At 35.3% G+C, this 12,015-nt stretch overlaps 1 protein-coding gene and 1 long non-coding RNA gene across 2 annotated transcripts in view; one reads left to right on the forward strand and one right to left on the reverse strand.

Annotated features, from left to right (window-relative positions):
- Nucleotides 1-12,015, reverse strand: part of LOC113522930 (zinc finger protein 395) — a 69,624-nt gene that overhangs the window by 46,874 nt on the left and 10,735 nt on the right. Inside the window, exon 2 of the mRNA XM_026908776.3 lies at nucleotides 2,981-3,147. Coding sequence (XP_026764577.1) covers nucleotides 2,981-3,147 — 167 coding nt within the window. The remainder of the gene's footprint in view (nucleotides 1-2,980; nucleotides 3,148-12,015) is intronic.
- Nucleotides 580-4,551, forward strand: LOC116413628 (uncharacterized). The gene is made up of 3 exons (XR_004224198.2): nucleotides 580-1,106; nucleotides 1,409-1,607; nucleotides 3,455-4,551. It is a non-coding gene; the product is annotated as an uncharacterized LOC116413628 (long non-coding RNA).

Consider the following 12,015-nt stretch of genomic DNA (forward strand, 5'->3'; position numbering starts at 1 on the left):
CGCGGACATCGTCGTACGCGGACATCGCAGCCGACTTGTATTTCTTTAGTGTGTGCGGCGTTCCATTTTGAAACTAGGTCACTGTGTCACGTGGCGCTCGCGCCAAGTGCCAATCGAATGCGAAGCCATCTTTGAATTCAATGATTTGTTTCATAAGCATAACTTTATCCTTCCCACGCATTTTATTGGTATGTAAGGAGATTTTCCTTCACAGTTTCAATTTGTTGTTTAACATTTACGAATTACACAAAACGAAAAACATAACGTTTATGTTAGCGTCCGTCAAATCAAAAGAAAATGAACGTTGGCAAACTTTCACTTTGGCGGGGCCCATGTTCGTGTTGCGAAATTTGTTCCAATCACGAATCGAAACTAACTTTTATTGGAGATATCTACAACAAATATTGAGTATTTTACAGTACAATTATTTATTTCGATGAATTCTTGTTATTGTATTACTTGTGTAAAATGTTTGCAATTCATATAAATTATTATGTTGTTGGAATATTTTTCAAGAACCTTTGTCTTAAGACTTGGTTTCTCGTAAATAATTTTTTATTGAAATAAGTTTTCTGTTCTCAAAGAATAGTCTTTATTTAGAAACTAGGTATTTATTGTATTGTACCACTCATATATTTAATTAATCTTTCTAGGGTCTCTAGCTATATGTGCATTAAGAGCTTCATAAATTGGTAAAATAATGTCACTTAAATAATGAAATTTAATCTAAAGTTGAATTTAGATCAAGGAACCGATGCCATATTAATTTTTTACATGCTCAATTTGTTTGTTTTAGATTAAATGTGCTAAAATAAGAGTATAAAATTTAATAATCGTCTAAGTAATGTAATATAGAAATATAGTCCATATAATTATGTATCTCATACAACAATGGTTTATATATTCGCACAAAAATAACGGAAAGTATTGTTGCAGTTTTTGAGGCAAGTCATGACAATCGAGAGCAGATTACCCCTCGTGCGTCGGTTTCGGCGTTTATTGTGAAATTTTGACTGCGGGTTGAGGTCTCGCCTCTCACCGAGATCATGATGAAAAGTGAAACCGCGGTGCCGGCGAGTGTCACGTCGCACCAGCCGCTTGATGCTGTTTGTTCCGGTTTCATTGCAATACATTATGTTGGCTCATTGACCGCCACATTGAACTTTTAAGAAGAAACTTTTTCGCTTCCGTAATACCATTCTAAAGCGGCTCTTGCGCCGTTAACGCTTCTTGTAGATTCAGAATATTGATTGCTCTATAATATTTAGAGACGCTAGAAGCATTATAGTGATTTGTGATAGTTAAATTGTCTTTAACTATATTGGAACCGTAACGGTTAACGGTATTTATGTAATCTACTAGTTTTTAGATCTCTCTCACAATGTTGCATTGTTTGTCCTGGTACTAGGCGTGGTGAGGCCTGGGGCGCGGGCGGCGGGATCCGGCTGTAGAATGTAGGCAACTGTGACAAGGACACGCCTGTACTCTGCACTAACACTTCCATCCAGTTTATAACGTGCACGGCGCGCATTTCGCAACGATTGCTCGCGCTCGCGCCAAGCCCCACTTCACCGATGCACGCTCGTGAGCGATTACCTATCTACAAGGTAACCTATTACAATACATCGCGGCTGGCGGGCCTAACTTGCCTAATATTGAGCTCTCAGGGAGATATCATTACGAGTACTACACCGATGAGTGTAGATCACTGATATTTATACATAACTACATATTCGCTTCATCATTATTGTTTTCTTAACTGTTTTTTATATCAATGTACATGTTTTTTATATCATAAACGACATGGTATTTTTGTTTAGGAATTGCTGGTCTTAGGTCTGAATTCGCGTGCGTAGTATATAGGACAATATAGTTTTCATATACTAGTTAATGGGCTTGGTATATGGTTTTCTTTAGAGTTTTTTTGAAGCGGTGTGTTTTTTAGTTACTTTTTACATAATCTTGGAGATGAGAAGGAGTGGTTATGGTAACACATCATATTTTTACTTTGTTGGTATACGAAGGATTCATATAATTTAGAAATTGCAAAATCTATTTAAACCAAATATGTACATGGATTAGAAATACGGTGGCCTTCCTCTTTGCTCACGCACGCCGAGGTAAGCCAGTATCTCAAGGTGAAATGCCGTCGATATTTGATAATTAAACACCCTATGATATTCACTATCCACTTATCCAGATTTCACGACCATGACCGATAATCTAATAATTGGTATGTTTAGTTGAGGTACTGGAATTTAAGAAAAAAAATCCTTCAAAAGAAGGAGGTTCTCAATGCCAAATGAACTTCAGGTAGTAATAGTAGTGGTCAATCTTTGAGTGTTAGCAACACACATACTAATGGTAGCGGAATTAAATAAAATAATTTTATTCAAATAACCAGTTCTCGATTCTGTTCGCTTTTTTTAATGTTTGTTATGACTTTATTAGTTGTAAACCGATTTGGATATTTTTTTATTTGAAAGGATATACTTACAGATTGGTCGCATAGAAATTTTATCAAATTCTATTTAGTACTTTAGTTTTTAAATCAAAACAACTAGTTTTGCTACAATTGAAGTAGTTTTTTTGTTTGTGAAACACAGTCTTAATTATTTAAATATGTGGACTGCATTTGTTGTAAAAGCCTGGATTATTATTATCAGTTAAGCAATGTAGATATTTAATGTTACTTTCTATTTATTAAGATTTAGAGTTCTTACTGAAACAATTTAATACTTTCATGAGGAGGAGTATAATTATGACATTAAATTGCGTAGCATTTTGATTATGGAACTGCAATTGAGGTAAATCTTACTTAATATCTATACATGCTTTTTCCTGCAACTTTAAATGATATGGATTCTGAACATGATAAAGCTCAATGTGCGTGAGGTGTATGGTATATTTCAGAGAGTTAACTATATATATTTTTAATTTGTCCTGGTACAACAATTTGTCAACTGATGTAAGCACTCACCCCTGCATGTGATGTGCTGGTACTTCGATGGTAGCAGAGGCGCGGCGGCGGTCCCCTGCCATATCTGCAAGTCTAGCAAAATCTGTATCCACATCGGCCAGCCTTGCAGATTTTCGCGACTCCAATAGTCTTATTTCATCTAGTCTTTTCTTCAGCTCTATACGGGCCTGTTGACAAAAAATACAATTTAATACATATGATTTATAAACAATATACTAATTATTAAAAAAAAAGGTTCATGACTATAATGTTACATAAGGTAGTGTATTTGTATCTTATCATTGTGATGACATAATAATCGATATGTTAAGAATTCAACGAGGCACGTAGCGAGCATTCCTTAGGTTCTAAATTTTTGTAAAATTATAAAACCAAGTATTCTTCAATTCAGTAGTAATTTTATTGTTATTTTATATTTAACAATATTTTGCAAATTAATGTATAATAAACACGTAACATGTTGCATGCATGCAGTAAGTGGGTGTGAACACGAGATCAATATGGCGACCTTCGCACAGTCCGCGGTTGGGTGGACATGACGTCATGACCGGCTCGGTGCAACTAGAGCGAGATGAAGTGATGCATCCCAGCACAGCTGTCCTATGCATTTTATATATTGTATTTATCATGTAATATTATAATAGGGACAAGATAAACGTTGTGTTTAATTGAAAAGACCTAGTTTACACGTTTTTTGCCAATAAGGCAAAATTTTATTTAACTTGCTTTTTTATTCTGACCATCTGTTTGACTTTTCAATTGACTTCAAGAAGATAGAGGTTCTCAATTTGGTTATATTTTTTTTTGTACCTCATAACTGCATCAGGTGTAAACCGATTTGGAAAATTCTTTTTTTATCTGAAAGGATATATGTACTTACATATTCGTTCGTAGAATTTTATAAAAATCGGTTTAGTAGTGAAGTTTTAAATGAAAATAATTGATTTTTCCACGATCGAAGTTGTTTTTTTTTGTCGAATACAATCGTTTTTAAGTTAAAAAAATATCTTCCATTTTTTAATCCCTACGGTAAGTTTGTAGTAAAAAGATTTTGTGAAAAAACTATTTGGCTCCTTTGCACTATTTTTTCCCCCCAAATAAAACACAGCTAGTGTTTGCATGATTTGAAGCGAGCAGTAAAACTATAGGGTACAGAGGCATAATAGTTCTTTTTTAACACAATACTGTATTGTATGATGTTCATAGTACTATTCGTCTAATCAACGATTTTCATTTACCATCAAGTAGGCCATCAGTTTGTTTACGTTTTTTAGATGCTTTATAATTATACGTATGTAAGTAGATACGATGCAAATTTAATGTACTGCTTATGTAATTGCTCTCTCTCTCTCACACACACTCACTCACTTACTTTGGTATTAATTGTAATAACAAGTGCCATAAAATCACACCAATTACTTGGTTTTCAAGCTAGAATATCCTGTGTTTTGAGAACTCAGGCAACGGACATCTGGGCGTATAACCTGGGATATTTAGACTAGGGCCAAATTAAAGAAATTCGTAGCCTAAATTAGTATTAATATTAGTTGATCCGCATAGCACTGTTCTTTATAAAGGTTATTTATATTTTTTTAATGTTTACACTTATTATATTACTTTTAGCTATTTGTATAAATATAACCTGCGTATATCACGCCACCTTAACCTACTTATGTATAAAGAGAAAATTAATTTGATAAAGTTTAAAATTAAAGTTAATTTCTTATTATTTATATTAATTGTAGCCTGTATTTTTTTTTAATTTAGCTGGAAAGACTAATGCAATGGCTCTAGTCTACGTGTATAGAAAATATTTCAATATTTTACTGATATCGTATTAAAGATAGTTGTAATGACGATAATGTGTAAAGAACCGATAAAGTAGACAATGCTTTATAATTACTTCCTTTTACTTACATTTTTTTTAGTAATGACGTCATATCTCTATATATACAGAAAATTTGTTATATATTACTAATACCATACAAAGATAGTTGCAATGACGAAAATATGTAAACTATTGCTGAAGTAATTCTTTTAACTTTGTCTTTCCTCAATGACTATTTTTTGGAAATGACATCATAGTAACATTTCAATATTGTAATAATATTATTTCAATGATAGTTGTCATAACGAAAATGTAAAAAGCCGAAGAAGTACTAAATTAATGATTTAATTAAATTTTGTTAGTCGAGAAAGTATTATTTTTTAATTATGTTTTATAATTATTATGTATACATTATGCGGTAGTAACTTCGATTCAATTAATAAAAATAATCAATTACATATTGACTTGATGGATCGGGGTCGTTCTCATATTGGTGTGTCACGAGCCACCGACTGGTTGACATTGGTTCCGATTCGGGCTTCTTCCTGCGCTCGCGCACACGTTTGATTGACAACGCTTGAACGTGCGCGCTACGACCGCTACTGGTTTGTATATTGTGAATGTTATATACGTCATTATTGACGTGTATAACCTTGTCACATTATTACTATGACACCAAAAATTTTTATCGCGCTACAAAATCAAGGACATCATATTACACAGGCATGTTTATATCACAACAATACATGTTTATAGCTATAATAAGTAGTGATTTGTTTTATCACATTAACATACAGGAATAAGTAGGTTCTTACCTCGAGTTGCAATTAGAAACTGCTGCTAATGGATAACTCTTTTAACCTCGATAGACAAATGCATCCGATAACCTATTCTCAAAATCATTAGCCCTAATTTATTGTGCGAAGTCTTTTATTTTTAAACTAATACCTTAAACGTTAATGACAAAACACTTCAATAGTTAAAATAGGTTTATACATTTTAGTTTTTATAAATTATATTTGTATGACAATTTCGTTCAAAAATAGGTTGTTTGAATACATATATATATATATATATATATATATATATATATATATATATATATATATATATATATATATATTCTCAAAGGATTAGTTTAATTATTATCTCTGGAATACGGTTCGATGGCCATAATTTTTGCTACAGTTGCACTGTCTCTGTTACAGCTTGTCTACATAGTTTTGTCGTTACATATGATACAGGTAGGTGTAGGCTAACTAACAAGCACCGAGTAGTGCAACGTTGAGTTCTTGATAGCATCATACTTTCACTTTTAAGCGATTTCGTGCGAGTGCGGCCACGCCGTGAGACGGAGAGACGTACCCCGCACCGGAACAATGAAAGTTGTTTTAATTAATCTTTAAATACTTGCCCGACATTGATTTTTTTAAGATTTATCGAGGTAGCCAGAGGTAATTATAGTATTTAATATTGGCTTTTGTTACTCAATTCGTTGATTATTTTACCTATGTAGGTATATTCTTTATTCTTAGTTTTTTCAATTTATTTTTCATATACAGTAAACTTAGAAATCGCAATAAAACTCTCTTATAAAGGCTGTAATCCAAAATCAATGTTCCTACATATCTACGTGATTGTTATATAGGTTTCATAAAGCATAAAGATTGTAATATTGGACTGGTATATTCGTATTGAGCTGAGATTCAGTTCCCGTTATATTAAAGTGTACGTACCTACGTATTAAATATCAGTTTGCTGGCACTAGTGTGTTATATAAAAGCTATAATACCTCTTGCACAATGACTGTACATAGTCGGTGGCGAAAGACGCTTTTAAATTTGTAGTGAAAGTCACCCAGTGACTTTGACATGGTAACACTGCATAATTATTATGCATTAGATATTAATTATTGATATTAAAATATCAATTGAACTGTATATTCGAACAGGTGTATACATCGCTATCTAATGATGTTGTAGGACACATTGTTGCAGTTTGCAATATTAAAGTAACGACCCATTTAAAACAGTTAGTATAGGATTTTTAAGGGTGAGAAGAGGATCGTGCGTAACGTAAGTAAATCATCAGTCGCCTATTAAATCACGGATACGTTACGAAAGCTCGGTTCGCTCTACTGCGCATCAATGTCGCCGCTGCGCGAAACTGATTATCCATGCTAGTAGCAGATATGTTGAAATACCTATACACATTGTTTGAAACTACGGAATCGAAATCTCAACTTCTATTAACAATCAACGTACATAATTAGTAATGAAATAAAAAGCGTAGATCGCATTCTCATACGGTGATTAATGCTTGATTAATTTCAACGAAGCGAAAGTTAATGTACTCAGAAGTAAGGTGGCATTGACTGCGTCAACATCGAGTCAATGGCTGAGGAGGCCGGTTGCCGGCGTCGAAGTCGCGCGCGAGCCGGAGCGAGCGTGCGCCGCGCCGTGCCGGCCGGCGTGACGCGTTTCTTTTTACTACGAAAAACGTAGTCGACAAATAATTTAATTACCTACGCTTTAATTCAATGTAGGCGATAAAACATTTTCTAGACTAGCGTGCTAGTCATGCAATATTCTTGTAATCATTATTAATTATTATTTAAATAGTCTATACTATCATAAAAACGGAATAATGGACTCAGGATTTATATGTCAGCTCATTAGTAGGGTAGCCTATCGGATTCGATTATAAATTTAGGGGAAAACGTTACATAACAGTAAAAATAAATTAACACGTCACGTGACGTTTGGACACTTTAGAAGTCACATTATACCTAATCGGGGTCGTAGACAGAAAATAGGAATTTCTGATTCGGGGTAGGATAAAAAATAACAATATTATTTTTAAAGGTTTAATACGTTGTTACTATGTGAAAGGTAGCTAACCTACTTGTATAAGGGACAACGCATTTAAAATTCATTATATCTCTTTTGGGGAAACAATAGACTACTCGGACTATAGCGCAAGTGGCTACCGATATATGAACTTTGAATGAGTGATTTCATACATGTTACTTAGTTGGCGAATAATATTTGCAAGAAGGAATTATAAATACACTAGCCACGCCTTTGTTCGTGTGAACTAGGACAAAAGTATTCAAGATATGGTGCATCTGGTATGTAGGTGATGCTGCTTCCGTCAGGTGCCTTATTAGTTTGTTTGTCATTATTATTATAGAAATACACATTATTTATATGTGTAGTAATTAAAATTGAAAATTATTTAACCGAATGTTGAGTTGGATGCTAGAGTTTTGATTATAGCTCTGTTATACGCGTCACTATTACGACGGTTGGAGCGATGTAGTCACGCATACATGCATATGCAAATGGTCGACGGTGAACGCTCCTTTAACTTTATTATTAAATAGGTCAATACTCAATAGCTATCGACCTATGAGCCACTCGTTTTTAAGTATACACCTACTTACTATACTCAGGACAATAATTATTTTTATATTATAAATATCACAAAATGCAATATATAAATTTTATTATTTTTGGATAGTGCGTCACTTCATTTTCGGCGTTATCAACATCGCCCGGTCATTATTTCATTTGTATGTATTTAATGTATTTTTTTAAATAATGTAAATAGAAAATAAAACCCATATTATGAAAATTTTGTATTTCATCCACCACATGAGGCACTTCTTTTGTGTTGTTATTGTTAAGAACTGCAATGACAAGCATTGATATATCTTTTTTGTTCGATACTCTTCGACGACCAAAACCCATCCATTCCTGATACAGCATTGTTAAAATAGTAAGAGAGTAACAAAATTGTGATACTAACAAAAACAAACATATCACACACGTAATAGTAAAGAAGCAGATATGTAGGTGATATTTGCTTACAAAGGTTTTTTATTGCGTTAAGTCCCGATTGTGTATTTAAAATGAGTAAAAAGACAGTTAATTACAAACCAACATTATTTTAATAGTACCAATATAAACGACGTTTGATAGGTGGCTTGAAAGACGGCATTTGGACTAGGTGCGTGGGCTGTCAGATTTTGCACGTGTTTGCGACAAATATAACCACTAGATCAGGGTTGACAAACCTCACATTTTGTCATCTCCGAAACGTCTGATTTGAACTGATGGACTACTGATGGGCATTAAGAACTAGAATAAAATAAATATTATAAATGATAGTAAATGTGTGTAATTTCTTTATTTTTTAACGAAGTTTGCTTTTAGTGACAAATGACGAATTTTTTACATACCTACTTCAAGTTAAAAGTGAAATTTAACGAAGTATTAATAACAATTTTTGTGCTTGTTGTTTATGCTAAGTAGCAGAATGTTTTAAATTTAAAGTCACTAAGAATGTTTTTATAATTTACAATTTTGAAATGTTGAAATTTACAATTTTTCTTTTATTGTAGCAAAACATTTAAATTTTTATAAATGTAAACTGCGTAGAGTTCTTAGTAAAATTTGCAGCGACCTACTTGGTTATCGTTATTAAGCAATTAAAATTTCACAACCGGCAATGAAGCTGGCGTTAAATCCGCCAAAATTCACACCAAACATTTTGCTCAACAGTTAGCGGAGTCAAAGATGATTTGTGACGTAATAATTGTATTTCAATATACTAACTAGTCACGTTTAGTTTTAATAACTTAGTAGTTAGGTAAGTGATTGTGATGAATATATACAGTTTTACTGGACAATCATTTGGCACTGCGGCCTTGTAGAATCAGCAAATGCAAACCACAGTTTACAAACGGATACGTTGGAAGCAGGGCACGCAACGCCGGCCGGCTAAACGCCGCTGCGCGCCGCGCCGCCGGGCTGCAAGAGTCAACCTTGCCCCAAAACTCCGTGACCCACATTTCAAACGTCAAAATGCAGCAAGCGTTTTTATTACATCCATTTTCCTTGAAGTTAAACATTTCATTTGAAGCGTTTAATTTTAGCCGATAAAAAAGATTATTACAATACCTTATTTCTAAATTGTATTGACTGCGACTCTGTGCCCAATTTTGTATGTAAAAGGTTCGAGTACGATTAATTTATTAAGGAGAAAGGGAACCTTGTTTGTGTACAATGGTAATGAATAATTCGTTTCCAAATAATGCGTAAAATAATATTGTAATTACTAGGAATTAGCTGTAAACCGAGTTTAGTAGGTCCGTATAGTAGCGTCATCGATTGAACAGGAATATGTAGGCGGCCTAGTTGGCGCGTGGAGGCCAGCCGGCAACGGCGCGGCGCCGGTTCGAGACGAGGTAGGTACGCGGGACGCAGTCCTAGCATCTAGCCGGCGCGGCCTGGCCTGCATTCAACCCAGCTAACCTCACTGTGCTCTATTTCTGGATATTTGTGCGATCGCTAGTAGATCTATTTGTGGCACTGATATGTGACACACCTCGCTTATTGCTAAGTTCATATTATTGCCATGATCCACAGAATGGCAATAATACAGTGCTATGCATAGCACGGTACATACTACTCGGTTATAGTCTATGTATGAATTCACGGTATTTCACGGTATGAAAAATCTCGGAGGAAAAATAAGAGAATGAATTTTTAATTCAAAGAATATGTATTACTATTTAGGAAAAAAAAAACAAACAATATATAGGTAATAAATGCATATGAACGATTACACAGTGAGTAGTCGTTGCTACATTTTGTTTTGACAATGACTTTCATGTCAAAACAAAATAAATCAATCCAGTCAGGCATGGATGTAGGTCACCGTCAATAAAATTGTTGTCAGGAAATTTATATTGCGTACCGCCGGCTCTAAGTACGCACGGTCTGAGTGTGCGAATATTTTTCCTATTACTGGGATGGGAATGTATAGTGGACGTTTTAAGAGTTCAATTTTATGGAGGTGACGTCACGAATTACAAAACGAAATTATTCTGAAAACGACGTCATCGTGTGTTGGCGAGAGAATCCCACGGCCACCCGCGTAGGCGCTACGGTGTGATGACGTCACAGGTAAAATGTCGATCTCCCGCCCTCTATGACCGGCGCGGGCGGCAAGTGGGCGGTGCGGCGCGTAACAAACAAGCACACTTGCACGTAAATAAAATCGCAAGCCGGCATTTGCCTTACGTAACTGAACGTGAAATCTGCACAAGGACGAGCGCTAACAGTTTCGACACAACACCAACCGTGATGCCATTATCGCATCGTTTACGTGCGACGCTTAGAAAAGTGAGCGTTTCACCTTGAGGTGCTTGCAAGCGTGGTTGCCTCTCTATTCTTAGATATTGAAATAGCAGTTAATGTGTTTGAGGGGGCGCTCGCGGAGTACGCAGGCGTCGTGACCCAGCCTGACCCAAAAACAGTCCGACCCGCCTCGCCCCGTGTTACCAGTTGATAACGGATACGGGAACCTGTTCGTCTCACACAGACACAACGCGCGACATACGCGTGACACCAGCACCGTTACTGGGCTGACCTGCAGACGGTACAGGCTACCGCTCGCTCGTGGCATTAATTTCATACAATTAACTGTTACGGAGGGAGCAAATATTATGTTATATATTTAAAAACCAATATAAGTTAAAAAGATATTATTTAATGTTAACTTGCACTTTCCTTGTATTCTAACGGTATATTATGCTGACGCATTAATGGTCATAATTTGGATTAGTTTCAATGAAATTTCATCTGGTATGAAAATAAAAGGCTAATAGTTTAGATGGCATAAAGAAAACACAAGGAAAACGCAAGTGGAGGTCGAGTTTCGAATGCGGGCAATGCGTCGTTGCTGGTTCAATATCAGTGATTCTAGGTCAGTGGGTCACGGGGTCGAGCAGCCCGCGCCCCGCTACGCTTGCAATTAAACAACTCGCTCCTCACTTACATAAAAACATCTCAATGCATTTGCATCGTAAGTAAGCTATTTTGAGTAATGAATTAGACAGGACATGTCAACTAGTATAACGACATGAGAACAACTAGTACAACAACACGAAAGCAACTCTTCCACCGAGCGACCTTATCCCAATCTGCATGTTATGCTCATTGTCATTTCACAGTAAACTAGTTACAAAACTGAATAATGAATGGCCTTCACTTTCGAGAACAAAGTTATACGTAACCAGCATTGTTCCGTATAGCGTCAATGTTGTCGGGCCGAGTCTAAGTACGAATATATAGGAAGGATGTACAGTGTTGTAATTTGCGACAGTCGCCCACTTGGTAACGGTCACTGTGTTAGAGGC

Source organism: Galleria mellonella, unplaced genomic scaffold (assembly GCF_026898425.1).
Source record: "Galleria mellonella isolate WM207_F2 unplaced genomic scaffold, CSIRO_AGI_GalMel_v1 utg38, whole genome shotgun sequence".
Lineage (NCBI taxonomy): Eukaryota > Metazoa > Arthropoda > Insecta > Lepidoptera > Pyralidae > Galleria > Galleria mellonella.